Source organism: Macrosteles quadrilineatus, unplaced genomic scaffold (assembly GCF_028750875.1).
Source record: "Macrosteles quadrilineatus isolate MER2022 unplaced genomic scaffold, UCM_ALF_1.0 Scaffold_2__2_contigs__length_208266976, whole genome shotgun sequence".
NCBI lineage: Eukaryota > Metazoa > Arthropoda > Insecta > Hemiptera > Cicadellidae > Macrosteles > Macrosteles quadrilineatus.
Genome location: NW_026542595.1, coordinates 175,650,808 through 175,676,781, shown reverse-complemented (window position 1 = coordinate 175,676,781; position 25,974 = coordinate 175,650,808). Strand labels below are relative to the sequence as shown.

General features: G+C 34.7%; 3 protein-coding genes across 6 annotated transcripts in view; 2 read left to right on the top strand and 1 right to left on the bottom strand.

The window, feature by feature from the left end:
- The first annotated feature begins 1,079 nt into the window (after positions 1-1,079).
- Positions 1,080-13,766, top strand: LOC128986484 (peptidoglycan-recognition protein SB1-like). Of its 2 annotated transcripts, XM_054406882.1 has the most exons (6): positions 1,080-1,506; positions 8,505-8,706; positions 9,681-9,808; positions 11,050-11,157; positions 11,669-11,727; positions 13,724-13,766. In XM_054406882.1, the coding sequence occupies exons 1-5, from the start codon at positions 1,140-1,142 to the stop codon at positions 11,725-11,727; spliced, it is 864 nt and encodes a 287-aa protein (XP_054262857.1). In that variant the 5' UTR covers positions 1,080-1,139; the 3' UTR covers positions 13,724-13,766. The 2 variants fall into 2 exon arrangements, with proteins under 2 accessions (XP_054262857.1, XP_054262856.1); XM_054406881.1 differs by lacking the exon at positions 13,724-13,766 and having other exon boundaries at positions 11,669-12,129.
- On the bottom strand, positions 13,649-18,811 carry LOC128986485 (peptidoglycan-recognition protein SB2-like). 2 transcript variants are annotated; one of them, XR_008490129.1, is made up of 5 exons: positions 18,738-18,811; positions 17,074-17,237; positions 15,871-15,923; positions 15,218-15,345; positions 13,649-14,563 (listed from the first exon to the last, which is right to left on the bottom strand). XR_008490129.1 is itself a non-coding variant. In XM_054406883.1 (5 exons), the coding sequence occupies exons 2-5, from the start codon at positions 17,233-17,235 to the stop codon at positions 14,424-14,426; spliced, it is 471 nt and encodes a 156-aa protein (XP_054262858.1). In that variant the 5' UTR covers positions 17,236-17,237; positions 18,738-18,811; the 3' UTR covers positions 13,649-14,423. The 2 variants fall into 2 exon arrangements, 1 of the variants encoding a protein (XP_054262858.1); XM_054406883.1 differs by having other exon boundaries at positions 17,086-17,237.
- A 1,582-nt stretch (positions 18,812-20,393) lies between these two features.
- The window catches only part of LOC128986365 (kelch domain-containing protein 1-like), a 29,302-nt gene continuing 23,721 nt past the window's right edge, over positions 20,394-25,974 (top strand). For both annotated transcript variants that reach the window (XM_054406710.1, XM_054406711.1), the window contains exons 1-3: positions 20,394-20,628; positions 21,871-21,962; positions 25,529-25,617. In XM_054406710.1, coding sequence (XP_054262685.1) covers positions 20,533-20,628; positions 21,871-21,962; positions 25,529-25,617 — 277 coding nt within the window. In that variant the 5' untranslated portion in view covers positions 20,394-20,532. The remainder of the gene's footprint in view (positions 20,629-21,870; positions 21,963-25,528; positions 25,618-25,974) is intronic.

Here is a 25,974-nt window from a genome sequence, read left to right as displayed (position 1 = left end):
TTGCACTAAAGAACCCGTTTATTGAGAGAAATAATAAATAATTCTTTAACCCTTTAGAGACCCTATAGTATAAGACGCACTGCGTAAGACCGGGGTACTTTGAACAGTTTCTGCTATGTTATAGAAAAAAATTCTATAACTTTTGAATAGCAGCCCTCATTAACATTTCTGCATGCTGTTGTTGATTTTTTAAATTTTAAATTTTGTTTAGATAATCGTTTATTTAAACTGCCAATATATCAGAAGTTTGTCTTTTCAGCAAAAAATACTAAGTTGGTCTAAGGGTTAAAATGCATTATAAATATTAAATTTAAAAATTACTTGTTAGAGATTTGTATAAATACAGTAGCAATTAATCCTCGAAAAACTTTTCATAAATCTTCAAGTTAGTTGAATACCAAAATCTAAATTGAAATGACAAAAAGCTATTTTTCCTACAGTTACCTAACAATGTACATGTTCTCTCACTGATTTGAGAAAGCAAAGTGGCCAATTCGCTCATCAGTGAGACAATGTTAACATTGTCTCACTCTAATTACTTTGTCTCACTCCAGATTTGCAACGTGAAGGCACGAAATAGTGAGCGCATACATGCAGGCAACGTCGTATGCGCGCGAAATACGTTGGCAGCACTGGCTGTAAATCAGCTGGTCAGCTGTTGTACTGTTGTATTTGTCACTTCACATTAAATGTTATATTAAAAGTTCACTTCTGTGTAAAAATAGGTTATGTTTCTTCACAAATTTATTTGTTTTATGGTAACTGTAGGAAAAGTATAATGTGCAACTCGAGTTCAAAATACAATTGCCTCACTCGAGAAACCATTCCTCACTCGCCTACGGCTCGTGAGTAAGGATTTCTCTCGAGTGAGTCAATTGCTCACTTTTCTCACTAGTTGCACAAATAACTATTGCACATCTTTTACCTCACATTTCAATTTCAAATCCATATCAACTTTATCAACTTGTTATGTCCTAAACTCTATTGACTTATGTAAATTTATATCTAATTTTTCTCATAACTCTTTTCTTATCTTAATTATATGATAAAGTAATTCTTTATCAAAAAGGCATCAACTTTATACAGATAAAACATATATTCTGTCTCAAAGAATTCTGTATGTATATATTTAAGACAAAATGAGTGATTTTATAGAAGACCCTAATGAAGAAGGATATGAAGATTCCATAAATTATCAAAAGACAGAAAGCTATGGAGGATCTGAAAGATTTGGATCTGAAAATTTTGGGGGATCTGAAAATGTTGGAGGATCTGAAAGATTTGGAGCAGCTGAAAGTTATGAAGGAACGAAAAGGTTTTCATCAACTGAAAGCTATGGGCAATCTGGAAACTACAGAGGAATGACTGAAAATGAAGGAGGTTACAAAGTTGCAGCAGGTATGAGAGATTTGAATGCCAGTAGGCACGAGGCTTTCCTGAAGAGGAAACAAGCACGGATTGAAAACACCAAGATGAACTATGAAAGCTGGGAAAATGACAAAGAGTGTAAGTATTGAAATTTTACTTTTGTACATTAAAGAATCTATTATTACTCTAGTTGGTAATTTTTAACAATACAAATAATTTTTATTCTCAAGCAATCAATAAATGCATGGTTTTGTTGACTTATGTTTGTGGTTTGGTTTTAAAATTGAACTCAGTTACACAGAATAGATGTCCTGTAATGTAATTTACCTAACCCGCCATGTTAAACTTCCCTATCCCAAGCGTGATGTATACAACTTCCTTACTTCTCGAGTGATGTAAAGTTGAAAAAAACTCACTCGGTGATGTAATGAAACCCATATAAATAACATTGAGTGGATAACTTAAAAAATTTACCTCTATGGAGCCAACGACGTTCAACGCTAGAAATCAGCTGTGTGTTTGAATTTTATTGTTATGCTTTGAAGAATTTTCCTAACCTAAATAAATAAATAAATAAATAAAAAGGCCTTTATTTGCGAGCGAGTTTCATAATACATGGTTTTCAAACTAACTCAAGTCACTAAATCTAAACTATCCTAAAATATTTACATAAGTATATACAAACAAATTACAACAGAATAATTACAATATACATTTTACATTTGTTTTTTTCATTGCGGCCCTGAATGTGTTGTACGATTTTGAACACTTGATCTCTTGAGGGAGGCCATTGTACAACCGCGGGCCGAAATAAGAAAAAGCCTTTCTTCCAGCCTCAAGCCTCACTTTAGGAAAGTGAAGCTTGCGGTCGGAGCGAGTACTACGCAGACAGATCTCCCTCCTGTACTTCAGCCTCTCGCTGAGGTAATGAGGCTCTCCCAGCGTGAGCACTTTGTGGACCAGGCAGCAGGTCAGCTTTCTGCACATGTCATCCATTGGGATGAGCTTAGCAGCATCTCTGTAGGAGGACACGTGTTCAAAGCGACTAAGGCCAAAAATGAACCTTATGGCAGAATTTTGAATTCTCTGAATTCTTGCCATATCCTCCTTAGAGACGCTGTTTCCATATGCAGGAAAGCAATATGTGAAGGCTGGAAGGACCAAGGACCGCATGAGTTGCGTTTTGGCAAATTCTGGCAGGAGAGTTTTGAATCTGCTAAGACCTCTCAATCTTCCCACTGCGCGTTGGACTGCAGATGTGACGTGGTCAGAAAAAGAGAGGTCTTTGTCAAGTACAACACCAAGCGTGTTGACAGTGTCACAGACAGACAATCCCATGCCATCAAGGGTGACTTTAATGTCAGATTTTCTCAACTCCTGCATTAGAATATGTGGTCCAGTATGCATGACAACACACTTGTCAACGTTCAATCCAAGGCCATTCATGGCAGACCATTGAAAAATGCTGTGCAAATCAGCATTGATGAGTTCAATTGCTGCGGATGTCATGTCTGGCTTGTATGACAAGTGTAATTGACAGTCATCAGCATACAAGTGTGCTGTACAATATTTTACACTTCTGGGCAAGTCAGACGTGTATAAATTGAACAGCACAGGGCCTAAACAACTACCTTGAGGAACACCTCGCAATTTGCAAAGCGGATCTGATGTCCCACTCCCAATTTTGGTAACCTGCAGTCGGGACTCCAAATAGGACCGAAACCAACATACAACTTTTTCGCTGCAACCATAGTACTTCATTTTTGCCAATAATAATTCATGATCAATAGAGTCGAATGCTTGAGAGTAATCTAAAATAGCTAATGTGCTGTAGAATCCTTTGTCTTTGGCATCAAATAGATCAGCAAACATATTAGTCAGTGCAGTACACGTGCTGTGGTTTTTTCTAAACCCTGACTGTAGCTTAGGCAGTATATTATACTCATCTAGAAATAAAGCAATTTGTTCGGTTACTATCTTCTCTAGTATCTTTGAAATAGCAGGTAACACAGATATCGGTCTTAGCTGCTGGATGGTTTTTGGCGTAGCAACTTTAGGCAAAGGTTTCACGTAGGCAATCTTCCAACTGCTAGGAAAAACACCAGAGGCCAGGCTCATATTTAATAAATGTGTAATTGCTCCTAATGCATATGGGCTAACAGATTTTATCATTTCTATAGATATATCATCAGCACCTAGAGCTTTTGATTTTATCGAGTTCATTGCCTCCTTAACATCATTTTCTGTAATAAGTTTGAAATTAAACCTATCATTATCTCCGTGTTTTCTATCTTTTTGAAATACATTCAGTATTTCAATATCTATATCTTTTCCCGATCCCATATTGGTGAAATATTCATTTATTCTGTTTATATCTAAATCAGGGGGGAGCACACTATTTCTCTTACTACTTATAATCTCACAATTTTTTAAACAATTCCAGAACTCTGCAGGTTTTTCACATTTTGCAAGCTTGTTAGAGAAGAATCTTTTTTTAGCCTCTAGTATCATGGAATTCAATTTATTCCTCGAAGTCTTGTACTCATACCAGTCCGAAGAATCTCTGGTCTTCCAGTATTTGTTACGGTGCTTATTTTTTAAAAGTGACAATTCTTTAATCTTTTCATTTATCCAAGGAGCCTTTTTCCGTGTTACCTTCTTACAAACAACAGGAGCAACCTCATCAAACACCTTCTTTATATTATCGGTAATGAATTTCTCTATATCATCAGGAGACTCTAATTTGTACACATAGTTCCAGTTAATATCAGCAATTATATTTAGTGCAGTATCAACATTGAATTTGGAATAATCTCTATATGTGATTAGCTTCGACCCCCTTTTGTCTTTCTGACAAGATATACAACAATATATTAATTTATGATCAGTCATCCTCATTCCTCTGTGGTCAACTATGCTGGGGGTGTCTATGACTCCAACACTTTCAATCTCGGCAGATTTGTCTACTATAATATGGTCAATCAATTTTGCCGAGGTTTCTGTCACTCTTGTAGGCTCGTTGACAATTTGTATAGTGTTGGATTCTCTCATCAGCCTACACAGGTAATTTGTTTCGCAGGTTTGTGACAGCATATCAATATTTGTGTCCCCCAAATAAATGACTGATTTGACTTCAACCGCAAGGTCAATAAAGAGGGAGCGAAACAGATCCGAAAGGCGAGTGTACCTTATGTAGGAAGGCCGATAAACCACACATATACCAAACTTACTCCCTTTGAAACTCACCACCACACAGAGATGCTCAATACCAGGATCGATGAAATCAGGTAGGGGGTAAGGCTGAAAGTCGATGCCGTCTTTCACATACAATGCCACACCCCCTCCTGGGTAACCATTTCCAGCATTGCGATCGCAACGAAGCATTGAGTATCCCGGTATAGCATAACTGTCTGTGGGTGTGTTTGGGTGGAGCCAGGTCTCAGTAACCCCTAAAATGTCAAAATTAAAGTCATGAACAAGTGAGCAGAGCTCATCGAAAGCTGTGTTTAGAGACCTTATATTGACATGGGCCACTTTGAGATTCCCTTTACCCCCCCTCCCAGTCAGTTTTCCGGGATATGAGAAGCCCTGGATGCCTCTACAATAGTATTGGAGACGCAATCGACACTCTCAGTCCCGGGAACATGACAGGGAGTAGGAGCAGCTCCACGAGAGAGAGAACTCACACGATCCAAAGCTGCAGAAATGTGGTCCACAATCAGAGAACCTAAGCGAGAGGTGCCCCTTCGATTGAAGTGGACTCCGTCCCGGGCTAAGTCACTCCTGCCAACACAACGGTTTGGATCAACAAAATTTACGCCAAAATTATTACACATGAGATCCAGCTGAGAATTAAAATCACGTAAAGGCTTAAAAGGAATGTCATGGCGAGTTAAAACACTATTCAGACAAACTTCAGCTTTTGGAAACCGTGTCTTGGCAGTGTACAGGAGATCTGCCATATGATGCAAACTCTCTCTCTTACCGTGCCCGCCGTTGTAACCCGGACCTCCCCTAAAACCTCTCTTTAAATTATTACAGCCAACATGTAGGTAAATAACAGACAAATCCTTATCTATAAAGCTTAACAGTTTTCTTTTGACATCTTGGATTCTGTCTCCAGGGCCGCAATGCACTTGAGCACCTCTGTTTGAGGCTTGTTTACCAGCAAACTTTAAATGTGAGTCGCCAATGACTAACACTTTTTCAAATTGATTTGAATGACCCTGAACTAAATCACTCCCAGATCTATTTACACAAACATTAACATTGCACTCTGAAACTGAGGTTGAATTCTTAACATCTACGCTAGCTGAGTCAGAGACTATGACACCTGTGACAGTGGAATCAATACAGAGTGGTACAGATTTACAATGAGTGTTGTTAGATCTCTTTAACATTGTTTTTCTATTTTTTATTTGATTTTTAGAATGCTTTTTTTTTACAATTTTTTGGCTTTGTTATCCAAGAACCTGATGTGTTTTTAAATACCACACCATCAGACATCTCATTAATATTACTTAGGACGGCAAAACTGTTTTTACAAGGAATTTGAGTTTTGAGTGTATTATTACTTTTTACTTTATTACATTTTTTATTCTTTTTGCATATTTTCCACTTTTTGTCACTGTTACGCTTATCACTACTAGCTGAGTCTACCTTATCGACCGTTGTTTGGTCAGCAAGTTGTGTCGTAGTCAGTTCCACACTTGTGTCCACCGCCGTGACGTCACTGATGGTCGTAGCCAGGGTGCCCTCATCTTGCCGTGGGAACGTAGGTGTGATGATCTCTGCGCAGAGTTGAGCCAGCAGCAGCCGCGCGTTGACGATCACATGTAGACCACACTCGAAACCCGCAGTCTGCTGCGCCACACACCCCTCGGTTAGTTGGATGCCGCCACTCAGTCCCAAGTTGTCAAGGAGTATCTGAGCATGCCGTCTGTTGACACCTCCCGAAGAGTCGTAATGCACTGCAGACTGTTTACAAGTGTCCAGCAACAATAAACTCCAATGAGTACCCCCTTGCTCACTTAAGGAATTGTTGATACAAAAGAAGAAATAACGTTTGGTACCAAATTGTAGCTCAGATAGGAGGGTTTGTACTTGAGATTTTTCACCAAGCTTCAAAATTTGAGTCAGTGATGCTCCCACAAAAGTAATATCAGTTCGGTGGTTAGACACTTCCGTATTAAACAAAGTGAAATATGTAGTCAGTAACTCGTCTGATACCCATTTGGACTTGTCATCTATCGTAGCCTCCAAATTGTTGAGCGCCAATGACACATCAGAGAGTTTTGATTCTAAAGTCGTGCATTGTGACACATTTTTGTCTAAAAGTTTCTTCAATCTACTATTTTCAACAATGTACCGTTGGTTTGTACACTGCAACCTGTCACAATCCTCAACAAGCCTATCATGCTCACTTTGCAATTGTCTTAATGTTAAATTGACATTGGAAGCCTTAACCAAACTATCACTCAAATTACGAATTTTATTTTCTAAAGAAAGTCTTTCACTAACAAGACAATCATTTGCAACAAGTGACTCGTTAATCTCCCGACGGTGGTTCCGCGTAAACACTTCCAATTGGCAATCAAGTTCCTTCATTTTAGTCTCTGTACTTAATAACTTATCATTTGTTTCAGATAAGTGGCCACATATAGAATTAAATTCAAAAACAACCTTAGCTGAAGCATTAACCAAGTCTTCATGGCCACTTTGATTACAGTTTGCAACGAACTTTTGTAGTTGAAGACAAAAATTGGAAATTATTAGTTCAGTATCATCAGAAAAATGTGTACAATCAGACATAAAATGTTCTAAGTTGTCCATTTTTTATATTAAAATAATAAAACCTGATGAGAGTATACTGACACGGCTAAATCACAACGAATAATAATACCAAGTTGATGATTGACGAGATATCCCAGCGCCTGCAAACTCGTATCCTGGATGCAACGCAGTACTGTAGTTGTTTTGCGTCGAGCAAATTGCAGGAGTAGCCAAAATTACGAGTGGTCGTAGGCCGGCTAGCAGCGCAACGCGACGGGGAGAAGCGATACGGGAGAAAGTCTCTGCGGCCGGCAACACTGGTCCCGATGCGCGGCGGCGAGTGCGCAGACGTACCAAACACGCTGTCGCACAGTCTTATCAAACACGAAACTTGAGTTATCAGTTGTCTGAATATTAACAACGACAAACCACGATGTCGTTACACAGTAAAATAATAAATGTCCAACTGTCCAAGATCAATAGTAACACTAAATTACGTAGTCGCAAAAACATTATACCACTAAAACATACTTTTAAAAACTCACAAGACGTGCACCCCTTCAGTTCAGGGCAGATCACGGCTGCCAACCCCTAGCTTTTGTTATGACCTAGCTTTTGTTATGACCTAGCTTTTGTTATGACCTAGCTTTTGTTTGTAAATTAACGTTACTGTTAGAAGATGAGTGAAATTGATAACGAAGCATATTGCTCGTAACCTCCTGCATATTGTCGGGTCAGGTAAAATCTTGTACGTTACACGTTACGCAAGAGCAAGTTTACATCACTTCGGTGAATTATGCAACTCGCCTTCGCTCGTTGCACAACATTCACCTGCGTGATGTAAAAACGCTCTTACTACACTTGTAATGTAAATAGCTATTAAATGTGTACATTTTATCTTGAAGGAGACAGCTGGAAAATGAAACAATTTATTAATTTAGTAAATGTTAAAAACTTAAACTTATATTTTGAAACTGTCTTTTATTCTTATCCTGTGTGTATTCTTCATCGGCCCTGGCCATTCCCATCTCTTGGCTACTTTCTCTTCACCTCTTTTTTGGGCGTCCATAAGGAATTCAGTAGAAAAAAATACCGTAGTTAATTTTTATCATCTTGTCCAAGGCCTTGCTTACAGTAGCTCGTAGTCACTTTTACCACACCTACCATAGCATATACTGGATTTTCTTATCATTTATTTTAAGCATTTGGTAATACTTGTATTTATAGCCTATATTATACAGAAGATATTTTTGGCCCAACCAAATAACTGACTTTAAAAAAATTCTGTATACCAATTTTCATTGGCTCCCGCCACTCAACCACATAGTTCTGAGCAGCTTGTCAAGACTGGTATTTTTATGTAGGGAGGCCATTCACCATCATACCCAGGGACTGGTGGCGAGCCATTCCCCCGAGTCACTCGGCTCCATTGATTCATCCCGTGGACTTGATCGTAATGACCTACTCCCACGGCAACACCTGCTGGAACACCTACTTCTGCAACCGTGAGGTCAAACGCATCCAGTCCAACCATGTGCAGAACGGAGCCGTTGACATAGTTTTCAAGTGAGTATGTATTCATAGTTATGTTATCTTCAAAGCTTGCAGAAAATTCTGCGTGGGGGAAATAGACCACATACTGTTTGAATGCCCAGCTCTGTTAAGTAAGCACACAAAATCCCGAGGGATGCTTTAGAAGAGTTTAAGGAGATCAGGGAACAATAATAATGAAAGTCTTAAGCATAAATGATCTAGGATGTCACCTGGGATGAATCTTGTCATACACACTATACGCTGATACATAACTGTTTTGCAATACAATGAAAATCAAGTCCTGGTTAAAAAAACCATTAAGGTTGATTACTATCATTAGCATAACTCTTGTTTTGAGACAAACCACCAGGGGGGTATTTTGATCTGAATATGAATGCAAGAATATTGTAGAATGAAGTGGGATAATCTGTGTAGACTTATCACTGTAGATCCTTATTGCCTAAGATTGTAATCTTGTGCTAAAATCTTGTGTAAAATTGTGCCTTGATTGATCGAGGCAGTTTCGCCTCGATTGTAAATGTTTGTCCCCCCCAAAGCCAAGCTGAGTACTATCGGAAAGCTACTGACTTCTCAGGACTGAAAGGGTGACCTTTTGATTGCCAGACAAGTACTAATGTCTCAGCTACCCAGAATTCTGACTGAATGAAATACTAATAACTATAAAACGTCTTCCAAAGAAAGCTTTAGAATATCCAAGCACAAATTGCAGTTTTGGTAGAATGTCTGAGACTGCTTCACCAGGTTAAATTTAAAAAAAAGTTTCATTTTTACATGTCCATCATATTTTAAAAATTCCATATAAAACACACAAACATGCACCTATAAATATTCTTTGTTCAATTGTGGGTGTGTGTATGTAGACCAATGTATTGTGTTATGATAATTGGCATGTATATAGAAAAATATTTTATTTTTTTATCTTAATCTGATCTGCATAGACTTCTGAAGTTGTGAAATTCCCATTTAACTCTTGTGGTGGTTTGCAGTTTCTTGATTGGAGGCAATGGACAAGTTTACGAAGGTCGAGGATGGAACTCATCACCTCGGCTGAACCACAAGTTGCAGCGGTTTTCTCGGAATGCCCTGCATATCGCATTCCTTGGCAACTTGAGGGGTAAGTTCTCAAAAATGTAAATCTTTTGAATGAACTCTGTTTAAAAAATGCTTTAGTTAAAAATCATTGCATGATCTTACGTAAAATAAAGTCAACTATGATGTTCAAACTTTTAAGTTTGAAGGTTGATTATTCAACTGAGCGCTTTGTTCTTTAGTTCATGTAATTTCCCCTACTCAAAACAAGTCATGAAAACTATTCCTTTTTCTCTGGTATTCCAACCAAAGACACACAAAAAAACACAACTTAAAATTTACGCTAAAATAAGAGAGAAACATTTACGCTTGAATACATTATTATAAACAGTAGTAGGAGAAATTTTGGTTGGTTTTACAATGGATTCCTAATTATTAAATGTTCTTATTTTGGTTGTAATTAAATATGTTTAATATGACATCCATCACTTAATTTTTTTGTCATACTGCAGCAAAAACAGCTGTTTTTAATGCATGGTCTAACGTAGCAGTTTTACTCTCGGAGGAGTAAAAATTATTTTTAGTCTTTAGGGAGTTAAAAATCAGCTGTTGTAAACAGTTGTAAATTTAGATTGTGGCAATCATATCGATCAAAATCATTTATCTATTGATTTATTCGATAAGGTTTTAGCATATTGTTATCGATTACTTGACATATCGATGGTATAATTACTAAAATGCTGCTTATTTGCATTAGCAGAATTTAAAACAGTAAGCTGGAAGTCATTTTGAGAAGTTATCTTTACATACGGTAACAATTATTTTGTTTTCTAGCTTTGTTTGTTAATTATTTAATGATGCAATATGATGAAAAATATGGTTCACCACATGGGCAAAAAGTGACTTTTTAACCCTGCTCATTTTCCGACCTCGGTTTCGCCTCGATTGTAAAACTTGACCTCTTTAGTGCGATGAAATAAACTAATTTACCCATAGGGAGTAAAAGAGCTACTTTAGGCCCTGCAACACATGTATTAAAATGGCTGTTTTGCTGCAGTGTGACAAAATACAAAATAGTATATTGTTTATGCTTGTATGATTGAGAATTTAACTATGAAAGCGATTAAATTGTTTGCTGAAGTATACTATTATGGCAGCTGTTACTACAAAGTGTGATTTTGTAGCCAGTAACAAGCTACACAGATCATCTCACTCCATTCAACAACCAATCACCCTGCATGAATTTTAGCTCATAATACACAAATTACATCACAGTCTTAATGAAATGTCTAAATGTTTGCTTACTATTTTTGTATCTTTTTCCAGCGACCATGCCTCCACAGAAAATGTTTAATGCTGCTCGCGACCTCGTGGAATTAGGAATTAGGAAACACTTTATTGCTCCAAAGTTTTTAGAATACACATCAAGATTATGTAAGTATCTCGAAGGGTTTGATTTACTTTATTGAGCACTTTTCATTACTTATTTAGTTTTCTGAAGAGTGTAGTCCTAAATCACTCTGGAATTTGACAAATGTCTCGTTTTAGTCTCTTTACTTGACTGGTTTATTGTGAAAGGTACAGATTCAATTTTGTTTTACATATTGTAAATTTTGCGTCATGGTATCCACATACAAAATCCTGTATCTTTTCTTTGTTTCGATTATTTCCATATAGGAAATAAGCTTTACCGTAGGTCTCATGGTAAGACCTGGGCCTGGGACCGATTTTCTTTTTCGCTTAGAGGTCCCCAGAGGCCAAAAACACCATTGGTTCAAATTCATATAAATATTTATATAACTGCTGAAACATTCTTATTAGTTTTTGTGGCCTTATCCCGTAGAAGTATTGTAGTTAACAACACAAAACTGTCTTTGCCAATTATGTAAGCTTCATCAGAGTCAAATTAAATTATTACTCAATGTACATGTTTTTGTGTTTTCAGGGTCTATACCTGGAACGCCGACTGACTCAGAAGTGCTTAAAGATCTACAAGCTTATTAGGTGAAAGCAGAAGAATTACTTTGAGTAAAACTTAGATTTACAATTTTAAATCTTTATAGTAACATTTAACTTTAAACATAAACACTGCTGGCTTAAAAACGGACAGAGTGCTGTAACTGTATGATAAAAAAAATGTATTATTCCTTCATGTACTTTTCATCGTTATTGTTATTCTAATCCAAAGTGAAAATGTCTCATAAAGTTTTTGAGTTTAAAGTCTGGCAAGGTAACAAGATCCGTAAGATCATTGTGCAACATTGTTCATGTTAGAACTTAACACATTTAATTACAATTTAATAAAACTTGTCAAATAGTTTGGCCAATAGTCAAATTAATTTTTGTATTATTTTGCATATCACAAAGGTTGGTATTTTATAATTAAAACGTTTGATCTGTTGCAAATGAGTTATTACCACAATTACCTAAGATTTGCTTGTCCTTTCATTAACCCATTAACGACTCTTGTGTGTAGCTTGTCACCAAATTTTCCGCAAGATAATCATACTGCTATCCCACTGGCCCTCAAGTAGTACGTAGAATCTAGCCTACCAGCTCTAATGTTGTTGTGTGGCAATCGACCTGTTTGGCTGATGGCCGACTCTGGCATGGTAGCTCAGTTGGCTAAGGCGATGGACGTAGTGTTAAGGTCTTCCTACATGCACGGGTTCGAATCCCGTAGTGTAACCATATTGAGCTTACTAATTTGTGGCTTGGAGTAGACCCCAACTTAAATAAACAGTGTCCAGCTTGGGTAGAAGTTGACAGCATTGGCGAGTTTATTATGGATTGCAAACAACACCTGTCATAGTTATCTTAATATCAGTATAAAAGATGAGGACGTGGTTTTTTTATTTTTTTTTATGTTAAAAGAGGACATGTCGTGTTGAAATGTGTAAGATAAAATACATAAACTAAAAAAGAATGTATTGATAGTGAAAAATATCCCGGTGTCTACAAGTTAAATAAATAATCTTTGTGTCTATATTACATTTATTCAGATTCGGCTAAGTGTTATCAAAATTCTCTTTGTTAGCTAGTGTTGAAAGTGGTCAATCACTAGCTCATGTTCTTCAAGTTAATGTTGTATTTTATTTATATCATTTGCTTATTGTTCAACTTGAACAGATTGTAAATTAAATAAAGTAAAAAAAAAATTGATATCATCTATGCGATGACAGATGAAAAACTAAACTAATCTAAAAATAAAATGAGAAATAATTGCACCCAACAATCTAGCTGTGATGAATACCCTCACTTAAGAGCTCAGCCTTTCAAAAAATTTGCAAATTTAATTACAGCTGATTTATTTACTTTTTAAAACTTTACTTTCCTCAGGATCGAACTGTTAACCATCTTACCACATGGCTTTCACAGCTCAGCTATACAGAGCTGATGGTTGTTTCAGATCAATGTTTCTAATTTAATGTGAATCAAGATAGAAATTGCTGTTTTAAAGAGACCTTTGTAAAATTGCTGCAGTTATATTGAAATAATTATTTTGTTGAGTAATAGTAATTTTATCAACGCTTAAGAAAAGAATTTGGCTTTCCAAAGTTACATAACATTTTTTACATCATTCATAAAAGATTATGGAGATGAAATTGTTCCACTTAGTATTGCACAATTGCCTCCAGTTGTTTTGTTTTTGCTGCCGCTGTTTTTGTTGTTTTTGATTCCTAGATCCCACTATGAACTCAGAATGATTAAAACATGTATCCTCATATCTTGATTGTTAAGTATTTTGGGTTGTCGTTGTTAATGGGTTGAAAATGAAATATGCCAATGAACTAAATGTAATTCGTGAAACATGTATATATTTATGGTACAAAAAGTAAAGTAGTAATGAATAGTCAATTTCTTTTTCTTATAAATTACACTTTTAAAACATAAAGCTATAAACTACAATTAATATACCCTAATATCACAATGTGTTTTGCTTTACTAAAAAAAACCTTACAAAAACAAAATCATGTAAAATTGTAGTGAAATTTTTCAGAATTTAATGCTACTGCTATGAAAATTATTATTGAAGGTTTCTTACAAACCAGGAAAACAAAGACAATGGAATATTATGCATAGATTATAGAGAAATTGTTCATACTGTATTTCGAATTTTGTATTTCTGCTGCCAATTATTCTGTATGAACGGTGACTGCCACAAACCACCATGGAATTACAGAATTAAATTGCTAATAAGTGACATGGTTGTAGTGTTTTTAAAAAATTACAGTATTATCTTAGACCCAAATTTTGAGTTTTTTTTTACCCTGGTAAAATAATTTCCAGATTTCGGTAGACAATAGAGTGTCCTGACACTCTATGGTCTATCTCTTAAGTCATAGTTGTTATTGAAGATTTTTTTTGGGCTCTAACTGACTTTTTATGTGTTTCTTAAACATTATAAGTTTCGACATTGAATCCTCCCAAATGTAAAAAACATCATCAACATACCGTAACCAGAATCTAGGTTTAGTTTCAAATTACTTAATTACATCCTGCTCAAACTTGTCCATGAAAATGTTTGATAAGATGGGGCTTAACACGTTCTATCGAGGTGAGCGATGCCCACAAACAATCTTCATAAATGAATAACACCTCGCCTAAAAACATGTCATCGTCGGTTCCACACACCTTCGGTTTAAGTGGACGGCCAAATTAATATTAAAAGAGATCACTACATAGAAAATGAGCCATAACTAAAGTACTTCTGTTAAAATACCCCTTCCAGCAGGTCTAATTGTAAAGGCCAAGTGTATTTTTGAAATAAGTGAATAGTCCATCCCGAATCCTATGAGGTTATCCTGGCTTTGGTACATTTGATCACTTGGTGGAGATTCTAGAACAAAAAGGTACCACAAATTTATCAAGAATTTTTTATGTTTTTACCTGATAGAACATGAAAATGTTGATTCTGAAATAGCATTTATTTATCTTCATTTTTATATAGTTCACCAGACTCATGACATTTTCTCCTCTATGCAAGTGGCATTTTGTAGGTGTTGTAAAGATTATTCAATCGCTTTTAAGACAAGCGGGCCAAACCCTTATTTTTCATCCAATAACCTTCATCCTATTGTATTTCAAGTATATTTTCCCCAGGCTATTGGAAGAAACTCAAAATTTTTATAAGAAAGCAATCCAAACCAATTGCTTTAAATTTAACCCATCCCTCTTTTTGGTTGACTTGCTTATTATGCTACATTTGAGCACACTATTGTCTATAACGTTTCTCTCTTTATTTAGGGTAGATTTAACAAATCTAAACTCTGCTCTGTAATTACAATAATAGAACAAGCAAGAACTATTTCAAGTTTACATCAAAGCAAATGGCCATTATACAATTTTGTTTACATCCATATGAAAATGGGGTTATCGTTACAGTTGGTGATGTTTTAGTGGATTCAAGTAAAATATTGTAATGTAATTTGTATAAAATGTAAAGAAGAAAATCACTTACAAGATTAACATGGTAGAAATAAATTGACGTTACCTGCGAAAATGCCTATCAGACCGATATACAAGCTGCGTTTGTTGTACATAGTATACTTGGGTGGTAGACTTGGACGGCTATACCAACCCCGACCTTCATAGATTGACCCATCTCCTCCGATCAGGAAACTGTAAAGGACCACACTATGTGACTGCTACCCAAAACAAAATATCTAGATCTTTACTTCAATACTTTTCAATCAAATGGCGACCATACAAAGTAGGTATTTTAAGCCAAGTATGAATGGAGATGAGTGTAGGATGAGTGGCGCGATCTTGTATTTATTTATCTATTTACAGCTAGCAGCTAATACAATAGTGTTAATGTTGTTTATTTTTATTTAGGTTTATTTATTAGGTTTGTTTATTTATTATTCATTAAAGGAATTCTTCGATCAAAATAGTCAAGCAAGATGAAAATTCAAATTACAATCTATGTATTGATCACTGTTGTATTTCTTAAAGAAATCTGGGTAAATAAATTGAATTGATTGATAATTTCACATACACGCACGAAAAAAGAATTTAAACATTTAGAATACCAGGCCTACTATTAACCGGTCGCGGTACGGAGGAAGCAGTGCTGCCTCTTATTTGTTTGCTTTTAGATTAACGTAAAGTACTAATAAACATTTACCAGATCAGAATCCTTACTTGTATCGCACAGCTGGACAATTTCTAATCCGAGTAGCGTGTCTCTCCAAATACTGAAAAAAATATCAGTTAAATTTCACTTGTTCACATTGTAATTTTGTGCTTTCAAACTTTTCTGAATATTAGTATTAACAGTCTACTGTTCTTTTAAATCTTGAAAGGGAATCTTAATTGTAATTAGTTTAAGTTCATTAGTCTGTAAGTTCACTTTTTGTTCACATATACCTTACCTAGAGGACCCTGTGCTGCTCTGCAGCATTGAAGTATGTTTTTTGATTGAGTAAAAAGTTCACATAATATGAATACGTTCTTTTCTGTTTTTACATGATTCATTTTGAAATTTGCATTAGATTTTTAGTTTAATCACAAGAGTGGCTTCTGTCAGGGTTTCATCTATCTATTTATAAGTAGTTTGGCTTGCTGACCACCCTTTTTACAGTTTGGATGATTTTTTTGCAGAACACAATTGTAATGGTAAAATTGTTCTTACTTTAGTCCCTAGCTAGTCAACTGTTACCTAGTCTTTCAAACGCTTTGTTTAAGTACCTCACTTTTTGTTTCTGTATATAGTTCTGTGTTGTTTTTCAAATGATTTTTAACTATTTATTCTCTTGTTTTCTTTGTTATATTTAATAGTAGTGAGACCATGTTATACTATCTAGAGTCTATGGTCCTTTTTGGCACCTTTTTTTTGTTAACGAGGTCTATTGTAACATCTGTAATTTAATGACCAATAAAGATTTATTAATTTATTTATACTATTATAAATTTGAGGTGGTGTCTGTCACAGAGCATAGAATAAATATACAACTCTCGGCGCGGCTGCGGGTTCAGGGTGTAGAGTAGTATTATTCGTACAGCCATATAGTATTATTCATTCGTTTTAGTTTTTGTTATTTATTCGTCTCGTTATGTTTTTGTAGACTTTATGACGACCTCCTAGGAGCGACAACCATGTCTAGGCTTGACAATGACACCATAAGTGTGTCGAAACCGGTAGCCATTAAGTCTACCAAAGATTACGTTGGCAACAAGGTATTTAACCTCTAGATTAGTAATTGTTAAGTAATCCGGAAGGCAACACCTCAGAAAGGAAGTAGGCCTAAGTATTTTTCCAGGATTTTAAAATAATTTCTGAATCCAATGATTACAACACTTAAACTTTAGCTAGTTTAAAGAGTATTACAATTAATCTAAGCCTACACGTGGTCATGCCTGTACTTCCTCCACACAAGAGTTGTATGAGCTGCAGGGACTTGAGTATGTGTATGATGTGAACACCGATGTGACCGGTAGATGCAACTTCCATGACCATCGCGGGGTCTGACCTCCCCACATCCGTCTGGTCGTGATGTCCAATGTCATATCTGTAAAATCATAATGTAAAAGGTTACTAAACCAACACAAACTTTCTTCCAGTTCAAAAGTTTGATGTTTTATCAAACATTTGGTGAACGACGAATTATTTTTTCAACACTTTCAAAATATTTGAATCCAAGCACATTGGTATGACACTGTAACAATTTGGGATATCAATACTGACTGCTTTATGATATTGAATTTTCTATTAATTTCTTTTACAGCATAACAAACTTTTTAAACTAAAAATTACTTCTGCACAATGTTATTTTGCCCAATATTTATAGTCTATTATATAGAGTTTCTGATGAATTTATATGGTAAAATATACCAAACATAAGAGATTATTTAACTTCAAAAACATAACTTTTGCAGTGTTATAAACACACAGTTGTAATCAGTTATTTGTAAAATAACCCATAACTTAAAATTGTTTAGGATGCCGAGAACCTATTTTATGGTCTTCTGCTACAAACAAAAACAAGTAAAAATATCTTACTTCAACTGTAAAATAAATACCCCCGCTGCAGCAAACCTGCCATCTAAGCAAATTCCCATTTGCCTGGATTGATTTTCAATTAATCTATTAAATTAACATTATGTTTAACGAGTACTTAGGTTAGTTGTTACAGGGAAACTAATAAAGTGTGTTTTTTATTAAAATAGCAATAGCTTAGTATGAAATAAATAAATCTGCCAAGTTTGATCAAAATAAACAAGCCAACTACGACATTTTACAATAATATTCTCCATAAGAATAATATGGGAATTTTAAATTAAAATTTTTTTTTAATTTTCTCCGTAACCATTCACCGTACAAAACACTTTGATATTCTAAATAATTTTGTTAAGCTCTTTAAAAAAGTCTGGAGAAAAATTGATAAATTTTGTGTTTTAAGGGTAAAAAATGAGAAAACCCCATTTTCACACCATAAAACCCCCCGTTAAACACTGTTCCCATGGTCCGATCATGCTGGTTTGCGAACTCATTTAAGTTTATCCCGTCTTTACACCTTCAAATTAAATTTTATCAGAATCGGACAAAAATTACTCAAGTTAATCGTCCGGACATATATAAAAATTTGAACGAATGGTGTTTTTGGCCTCTGGGGACATCAAAATGATAAAGTAAATCAGTCCCGGGCCTAGGTCTTACCATGAGAGCTACAGTAATAGCTACTTCCCCATAGGGAATATACCTAACAATAAAAAATACCTAATGAATTTTGTAAAGTAAATTTTGGTAGGTTTATAAAATATATTATCACACCCCCTGGTTCATCAAACTTGCAGACTAAGCAAATTCCAATCCGCCTCATGAACGCTTTATAGATATAGGCCTACAGTATACGTAACAAATTTTAATTAACGGGGGTTTTATAACAAAAAAGTATATTAGCCCCTATTATAAAGTGGTATATAAATAAATTACTACTATAATGGTGGTCTATATTAATATTTGCTATAGTATGATTGACGTTCAAAAAATTAACTTAAGAAAAACTTACAAGGCCAAATGGAAGTCTACTTAAGTTCCTCAAAAAAGTTAACATAAGTTACACTAAAATGACTTCCTATAATGTTTCATGAATTAGTAACTATTGCTTATCAGACATGAGTTATCTAACAACTACATAAATTGTATCACTAATCAACAATGTTGCTTGAATCAAAATGATAAACACCACTTTAATGGATGGGATTATAGCAATTAATTGTCAGCAGAAAATGTATTTTATTATTAATAATAATAAATAATAATAATAAACCAGAAAAAATCGGGCATTTATCAAATTAGTTAACTCAGTGTGACATGACAGTTTTGTTGTGAGATGATGAAGTATGTTGGAACAACAAAAAGAAATGTAATAATTAGATTGAAAGAACACACTTCTCACATAACACATTACAGACCTAAAAAATCTGCAAATCAACTTGCTATTCTTATTATGGTTTATGGAAACTGCCTTGTTTTAAGGTGCAAACATGAGGGTAAAGTCAATTTTCAGTTTTGACTTCAACTGATTTTACTCAAAAACCGTTTGAGTCTCAAACGGTTTTTGAGTAAAATCAGTGTCTCAAACTTTGAGACAGAAAAACAAACTTTAAATACATAAGTTGTAGATATTTTATTCCTGCACTAACTAATTTACATCAGATTTAACATCCAAGCATTGGTTCAGCCAGCCTTTACAGACCAAAATATAAAGGCTTAGCCTACATCGTATATTTTGACCGGAAATTGCTTTAACTAAATTTGCTTTAAATTAAAAAAAAACTCGTCTTGTTGCACATTTACACTATCATACAGGGGACTGTATCAAATTTTACAATTCTGGGTCGTATTTTGTTTAAAGGTAAATATAAGTTTTTAATTCGTCAAATGAGAGGTATTTTTGTTGAAAAATAAATTGGTATTGAAACAAATGTTAGTTTTAGTCAATGGTTTTAGGCCCTACTTCTTTCTCACTATTTCTCCAAGTGCAAGACTGCGCTGCACAGTGCACTGCACATGTTGATTGGAATGATAACATGTGGTTTTATAAGGTCGTTGATCCCTGATTCCCCTGCTACCTACTCCTTTCTATTTCAACCCGAAGAGGGGTGATGTTAGTGGGTGTTGGGAGGGGAACGAAATGCATGCGACACGAGACTACATCCTGATAGGCTCAGTCCAAAGAGAACAGAAATAAACAATCGGTTATGGTTATATGACAGAGTTAGAATACAACTGAAGTTAGCACTGGTACTACTATTATTGATGATGTTCGCATGAAGTCATCCTAAGAGCATCGCTTCGCTTCTCTCAATGATAAAAATAAATAATTTAATTGAATTAAGAATGTTACTTACTGCGTGTGCGTGCCTCCTGATTAAACAACCCTATTTATTAATACCTTATAATGTATAATGCATATAATAACTGTGAGTTTAACAAAGTAATATAGCCATTGCATATAAACAAACCACTTAGCGAATTTGTCATAATCAACGCTCAAGAGCGGCACAATTGATCCAATCGAGTAATGTTGAAACAGGTCTGAGTCGTCAGGGTTTAAGCTCGAGTAAATCGAAGTGCAATCTCCGAGGAGAGGAGAGGAGCCTAGCTGCTCAGCTTGTTTAGCATCGTCTGCCAGTGTTTATAAATGCAACGCAGACGGACTTTAGAAATTAATTTTATGGAAGTTTTTAGTGGTAATACGAACTTCAGGTTTCAGGGAACGTGGTGCTATAGCTTGATCTTTAAATACTTATCTTTAAATTTAGGTTGTATTAAATTAAATAACAATTTTTAAATTTATTATGAGTGTAATAACGTTAAACGATAGAATTCACAGAAGAAGTGGCCATGTTGCTGTCCCTTACAAAAACTGTATGCTCGTTTGGGGTGGATACATGGTAAGCAATCCTAAAATTTCTTACGTACATAAAATAAAAAAAGTTTTAACATTTCGTGATTTGGTGTTAACATTGGTCAAACCAATTAAAATACTATGTAAGTATTTTACCATAAAATCCTATGATTGTAAGACATTTTTATAGGCCTAACAACTAATTAACTTAGGTACTTACAATTTAGCTTAACTTGAATTAAAATGACCTAGTTTATTGTAGGTTTTTATAATTTCCATTTTTTGGGGTTTAACTTAGGCCGTGTAGGCCTTCAGTTCTGCAGAGAACCTGCAATATTATGAGATGAATAACAATAAATATCGATGATTATTTGGTTCGGTATTTCTGCAGAGAACCTGCAATATATTATTGGATAAAAAACAATAAATTAATATTGATGTTTAATTTGGTTCGATATTAATATCATAAATTGTATACTATATATAACTTATGATTAAATAAAAACAATAACAAAACATTATCAAAACTTTTTTTATTTATTATTTATTTGTCCCTTAGTTTTTTCTTAGATGAGCCTATTTAAGAATAAACTGAAGAAACCAGGAATTTTTGAATTCTAAGTTATGTGGTTAATAAGTAGGTGGGTATATCAACATTATTAAAAATTTAAAACAATTTTTGGTTAGGCTTTGAAATATTGTTCGTTTTATTCGAATAAAAACGCAAACAAATCATAAATTAATTCTGTGTTTACATTGGAAAAAAATAAACAATATTTTGTAATGGATACCGGTATATTGAATTGGATAAACATCGATAGCCTATGTATTGTTAGGTATTCATCCGATAATATATCGCAGGTTCTCTGCGGAACTGTACCCAGGCCGGGGAACTGGCCTGAATAGGTATAATTTAGTTAGTCTGATCAATACAGTTTCAATTTTGTTTTGTCGTTTTGCAATGCTTACCCTATAATTAACTTAGTGGTGTATCATACCTTTTACTGCTTGAGTTTTGAAACTTGGGAAATCGATTAGGCCTATGAGTTTAACTGACGGTTTTAAATTATTTACTTTTGATTTTTGATATAATATTTTGAACTTTTTAGGGTATTACCAATTTATTATCTACCGACATAATTTACATTTTAAGTTTAACACCTGAATTCATTATTGAAATGTTTTTCAATGGAAGTCTAATGTGTGTGCTATAGGCTGCAATTTTGATTGCCCTTATGTAAATCATCTACTTATCTTAGATGAAGTTTCTGACTGTTTAACATTTTAGGAGCAAATGCTTGATGCTGATATAGAAATCGCCTACAGCACCTACCATCCCACCGATGAGTTATGGGTGTACAACTGCCTTACAGAAGTATGGTGAGTAATTTAAATCCATTATTATAATTCCCAGTGATTAGGCTTTAAGCCAGGATGTCTTGATTCAGAGACATGGCTTTGCCCCACAAGAGAATTTTGAGTAACTTACAGCCTTTTTAACATCTAATGCTGTGCGTCTAAATCTAGTGGGAGCTCAATTGTTATGAAAAATATTACCATATTTGAACGGAACACACAAATTACAGCCTAGTGGGCCTGCAAGTGACCCAGTGACTTACAGTTATTGAATACAAAATTGCATTGTTGATGAGACCAAATCCAGTAGTTTTACTGAACATTCACACAAATGTAGCCCAATCATAAGTTTGGACTGAGGTGTAAGAAGGATAGAACTGTTTGTTCTTAAGTGTAGCTTTGTCACACTCCACATAAAATGAATACTTAATGTCCTGTACCAGTCGTGTAGAGGGTAAAAACTTGAAAACAGAACAATTGCTGTCCCCTATATCTGAGAAAATTAATACTCACCAATAGTAATTAAGCCTATTTTTTTCTAATGTTTAGCCTTTGTAGTTCATAAAACTGATCTTATTTCTCTAAAATTAATTCGTAACATTTATTATTGCTAGAAGAGAAATTCGACCTCTGGTTTTGTGTAATCTGGGTCACACAAACAATCCTAAGTTTTGAAAAGGATATCTACAATGAATTATGCAAATTAAGATTCCAATAGCTTTTTAGATACCCAATAATACCAAAGTGTGAGAAATGTGGTTGCTATAAATATACAAGATGTAAAAAAAAAAATTGCGGTAATGATTTCAAGATCCTTCTATATTCTTTATCTAACTCACAATACAAATTATAGGCTGCAATATTTTTTTCTTTAAAAAATATGCTGAAAAGTATAATTTTTAATTAAAAATTACCATTCAAGTTAGCAGTTTTATTTATATGCCAACAAACACACCTTGTGACCCACCATTTCAAGAGTGACCCAAATTACAAGTAATGTAGGTCACCTGACTGACATTACAGGGTAATGCACGTAAGGCGACTGACATTACACAGTGACTCAAACGCAAAAATGGGGAACTTCTATGTATTAAACAAAATTGTGTTATCCTTTATTATAAAAGTGTCCCCTTTTCGTTATTATCGTCTGCTAATAACACTAGGCGAGGTTCGTAATTTTTTTGCAAATCTAGGAGCCAAATTCTTGTCGCCCACATTGTTGTATAATCCCGCCCATCATCAGAATAGGTCAAGTAAAGAAAGTAAACAGGAATCATTTTCAATCATATTGTGGGTTATCAAAAAATAATTCTCTACATTGAAAACTCATAAGAGAAGTAATTTGGGTCACACAATTCACCAAAAGTAATGTAGGTCACACATCAGATCCTCAGATTTTGTGACCCAAATTACAGTGACCGACATTAGCATTTTCACTCTCGTCATTTACTAAAATGGAACATAGAGGCCATGGTCCCCTTTGCTGGCCACAAGTTTGGTTAAGTATGCGTCTGTCTTATATTTTCTTAGTTTTAAATAAGTTATTTGCCTTATTGTAACATTTATTACCAGTACCGACCATTACATAAAAACTCTTACAAAACAGATTTTAAATAAAGACTTTCCGAATAAACTGGAAAGCCTGGCATAACATCACGCCTAACCTACTTCACCCACAGTCAACAACGAACTGAGAGAGGGCGAAATATCGATCCGCCCGTAGTCGATAGGGTTGAAAGACCTGACGAGAACTGGTTCCGACCCTCGAACCCAGCATTACATTCACGGCCAGGGACGCGACTTTTAACGATCGTTATTGCCAGTATAATTTCATTAAAAAGCCTGTTTGGTAATTTTTGTCAATATTTTAACATTATAAATTAATTCAAACCAAATATTTAAAATTTATTGCCTTTATATCACTGAAAATATATGCTTATGTATCCAACTTCTAACCTAGGGGACAGGGTTTTTCACTAAATATACCCATTTTGGAACTTTTCAAACACACTTTTCTTTACTACATGGTATTAAAATCTAGAAACATAAACATATTTATTCGAAGGAAGGTATCTATATATTAATTTGAAACTGGTTTTCTTTGTGACAGCTAATTTAAAAGAACGGCTGGGCGTAGAAACCCGGTAGAGGTGTCTCAAGAAAGGGCTTGGTCTGTAGATGAGCCATCAAAAGAGAAACGTGGTAAAATCCCTTGGGGCTCTGCCCCAGTGGCCTTTAAATTCCCATCTCATGTTATTCTTATCGGGTAAAAACGGGTTTTTGTCACAGCTAATTTCAGAGAACGGCTGGGTGTAGAAACTCGGTAGAGGTGTCTCAAGAAAGGTCTTGGTCTGTAGATGAGCCATCAAAAGAGAAACGAGGTAAATTCCCTTGGGGCTCTGCCCCAGAGGCCTTTAAAGTCTCCTCAGCAGATTTGTTTACATTATGACTATACACTACTTTTTAATGAAACAGCTGTTAATATTTAAATTGTGATTATTGAATTTGTCAAAACGAAGTATTTACAAAGGTTTTTTCCTGATTTTAAAATTGATTTTCTTCTGCATCGTGTCATGTTTTGCAATATAATGTCGTAATGTTATAATGTGCAATCCGAATCAGTGGAAAATCCTAATATCACAGTAACTCTTAAAATTATTTCTTATTGAGTTAACTTATGTCTATTGTTATTGTTGGTCTTTTTTACCACTTCTTGGAGATTGTACGTAGGCGTGTTGCACGTAGATGATATTCTTTGGCATATTGCATCTGTAGACGATACTTGGTTTGGTGTAATTATTACAATGGAAAAAATCGAGAAATCCTGGACAATTTGATATAGGTCTAAAAAAACTGAATTAGAAGAAATAGAAATAATGCTTTTTTTCTTCATTTATAACTTTATGATAGAGAACCTAATGCGGCTATGAGTGGGAAACCTTTGTAGAAAACTCTAAAAAACAAGATCAGCTTTTGTAAAAAGATAAGATATTTACAAACAATTTTGATTATATCTAACTGTTGTGTACATCGTAAGTATGTCCATAATCTTTGAGTCGACTTTTATAAAGTCATCGGAAATTATGACCGTTATTCGTTTTAAAATAACGCCTGTAATGCTTCGCAATTGCTCGAATTCGAGCAACAGGTACACTAGTAATAAATTATTTTAAAACTATTTGGAGCAGGAATAGATAGCAGAAGAGGTATAAATAGCTGGGGACAGCAATTGTCCTGTTTTCAAGTTTTTACCCTAGATAGACCTTCGTGAAGGGGGTATGGAAACTAGTTTTGCACAGAAAGTTTTCAGGATCAAAAAGTATATCTTCATACGATCAATAATTGTCACCAAACACTTTTATAAGGACTTTTTAAGGAAATTAGAGATATCAGTCAATGATTTTTGTGTTAGGCCTATACTATATCCAACATGAATTGGATCATAATCACTAGTTATTGTGAACAATTACTTTCAGTGAACTACAAGTGTCACTTATAGACATAATTATAACTTTTTTTTATCTTTCACTCGTGAATATAAATGTCTGATGAAAATAAATGTATTTTCAAAAATTGGGTTTTTGTTACAGGTGTCGCGTTCTTACATCAGGTGATATTCCCCCAAAAGTCTCCGGTTGCTGTGCCCTTTTACATGGAGACGATCTCTACACATTTGGAGGTAAAATTTTTATTGCAGATACATTTGGATGAAACAAAATCAGTAAAAAAATTATTTCTTTAAATTTGATTCATATATGTAGGGTAAATGTTTAGAAAGTCTTCTGTGGGATTATCTCTGAAATTACGATACAATAAAATGCCATGGAGTTTTGGAGTTTTTTGTATTTTCTTTACTTGAGGCATGTCAAATTTTTTTTTTGAAAGGAATGGTGGTACAAACTCTATAATGTTACCGTAGCCTGAGACAAAGAAAGTATAAATTGGGATCAGAATAGTTGATTTTTAATGCTGATTTCCCCATAACATAAAGTAAAAATTATGTTTTCTCGGAAATTGGTCTAAACTATTTTGATAT